Raw genomic sequence first — 632 nt, 5'->3', positions numbered from 1 at the left:
ATACATGAATAAGCAAACAAAGACACATCCCTATACTAAACCGACCAAAATCGAAACCCTATCTTACCGATATTAAGATCATCGTAAAATCCAGACCACTCAAAGTTACGGGAAAACTTGCGAACATCTGCGCTGAACTTGGAGGCTATCTCTTGGTTGGAAAGGAGTCCCTGCACCTCAGCTCGTGAAGGCAGCCCACTCTCCTTCATGTTCAGCACGTGTGTCCAGACGAACGAGCCAACTGGGGAGGAAAGGGGACGCGTAAATAGCTGTTGGAGAGGAAAGGGGACGCGTAAATAGCTGTTGGTGAGGAAAGGGAACTTGTAAATAGCTGTTTGTGAGGAAATGGGCGTGTAAATAGCTGTCTGTGAGGAAATGGGCGTGTAAATAGCTGTTGGTGAGGAAAGGAACGTGTAAATAGCTGTTGGTGAGGGAAAGAGAACATTTAAATAGCTGTTGGTGAGGGAAGGGGACGCGTAAATAGCTGTTAGATTATGGTAACCTGTATTTGGTCGTCTACCTATGGGTTCTTTTGTCTGGTTATGTGTGCTTGATTTGGATATCTGTGTGGAAGGATTTGTTTGTCTGTTTGTTTGACTGTCTCCACGTGTGTATAGTTAGGTGTGGGTATG

General features: G+C 45.1%; 1 protein-coding gene across 1 annotated transcript in view; it reads right to left on the bottom strand.

Moving 5' to 3' along the window:
- Nucleotides 1–632, bottom strand: part of LOC119586980 — a gene marked incomplete in the record, with an annotated part of 81895 nt that overhangs the window by 55248 nt on the left and 26015 nt on the right. Inside the window, 1 exon segment of the mRNA XM_037935722.1 lies at nt 68–241. Within this exon segment, the coding sequence (XP_037791650.1) occupies nt 68–241 (174 nt within the window).

Source organism: Penaeus monodon, chromosome 22 (genome assembly GCF_015228065.2).
Source record: "Penaeus monodon isolate SGIC_2016 chromosome 22, NSTDA_Pmon_1, whole genome shotgun sequence".
Taxonomy (NCBI): Eukaryota; Metazoa; Arthropoda; class Malacostraca; order Decapoda; family Penaeidae; genus Penaeus; species Penaeus monodon.
The sequence above is the reverse complement of the archived record's forward strand: the minus strand, read 5'-3'. Positions and strand labels throughout refer to the sequence as shown.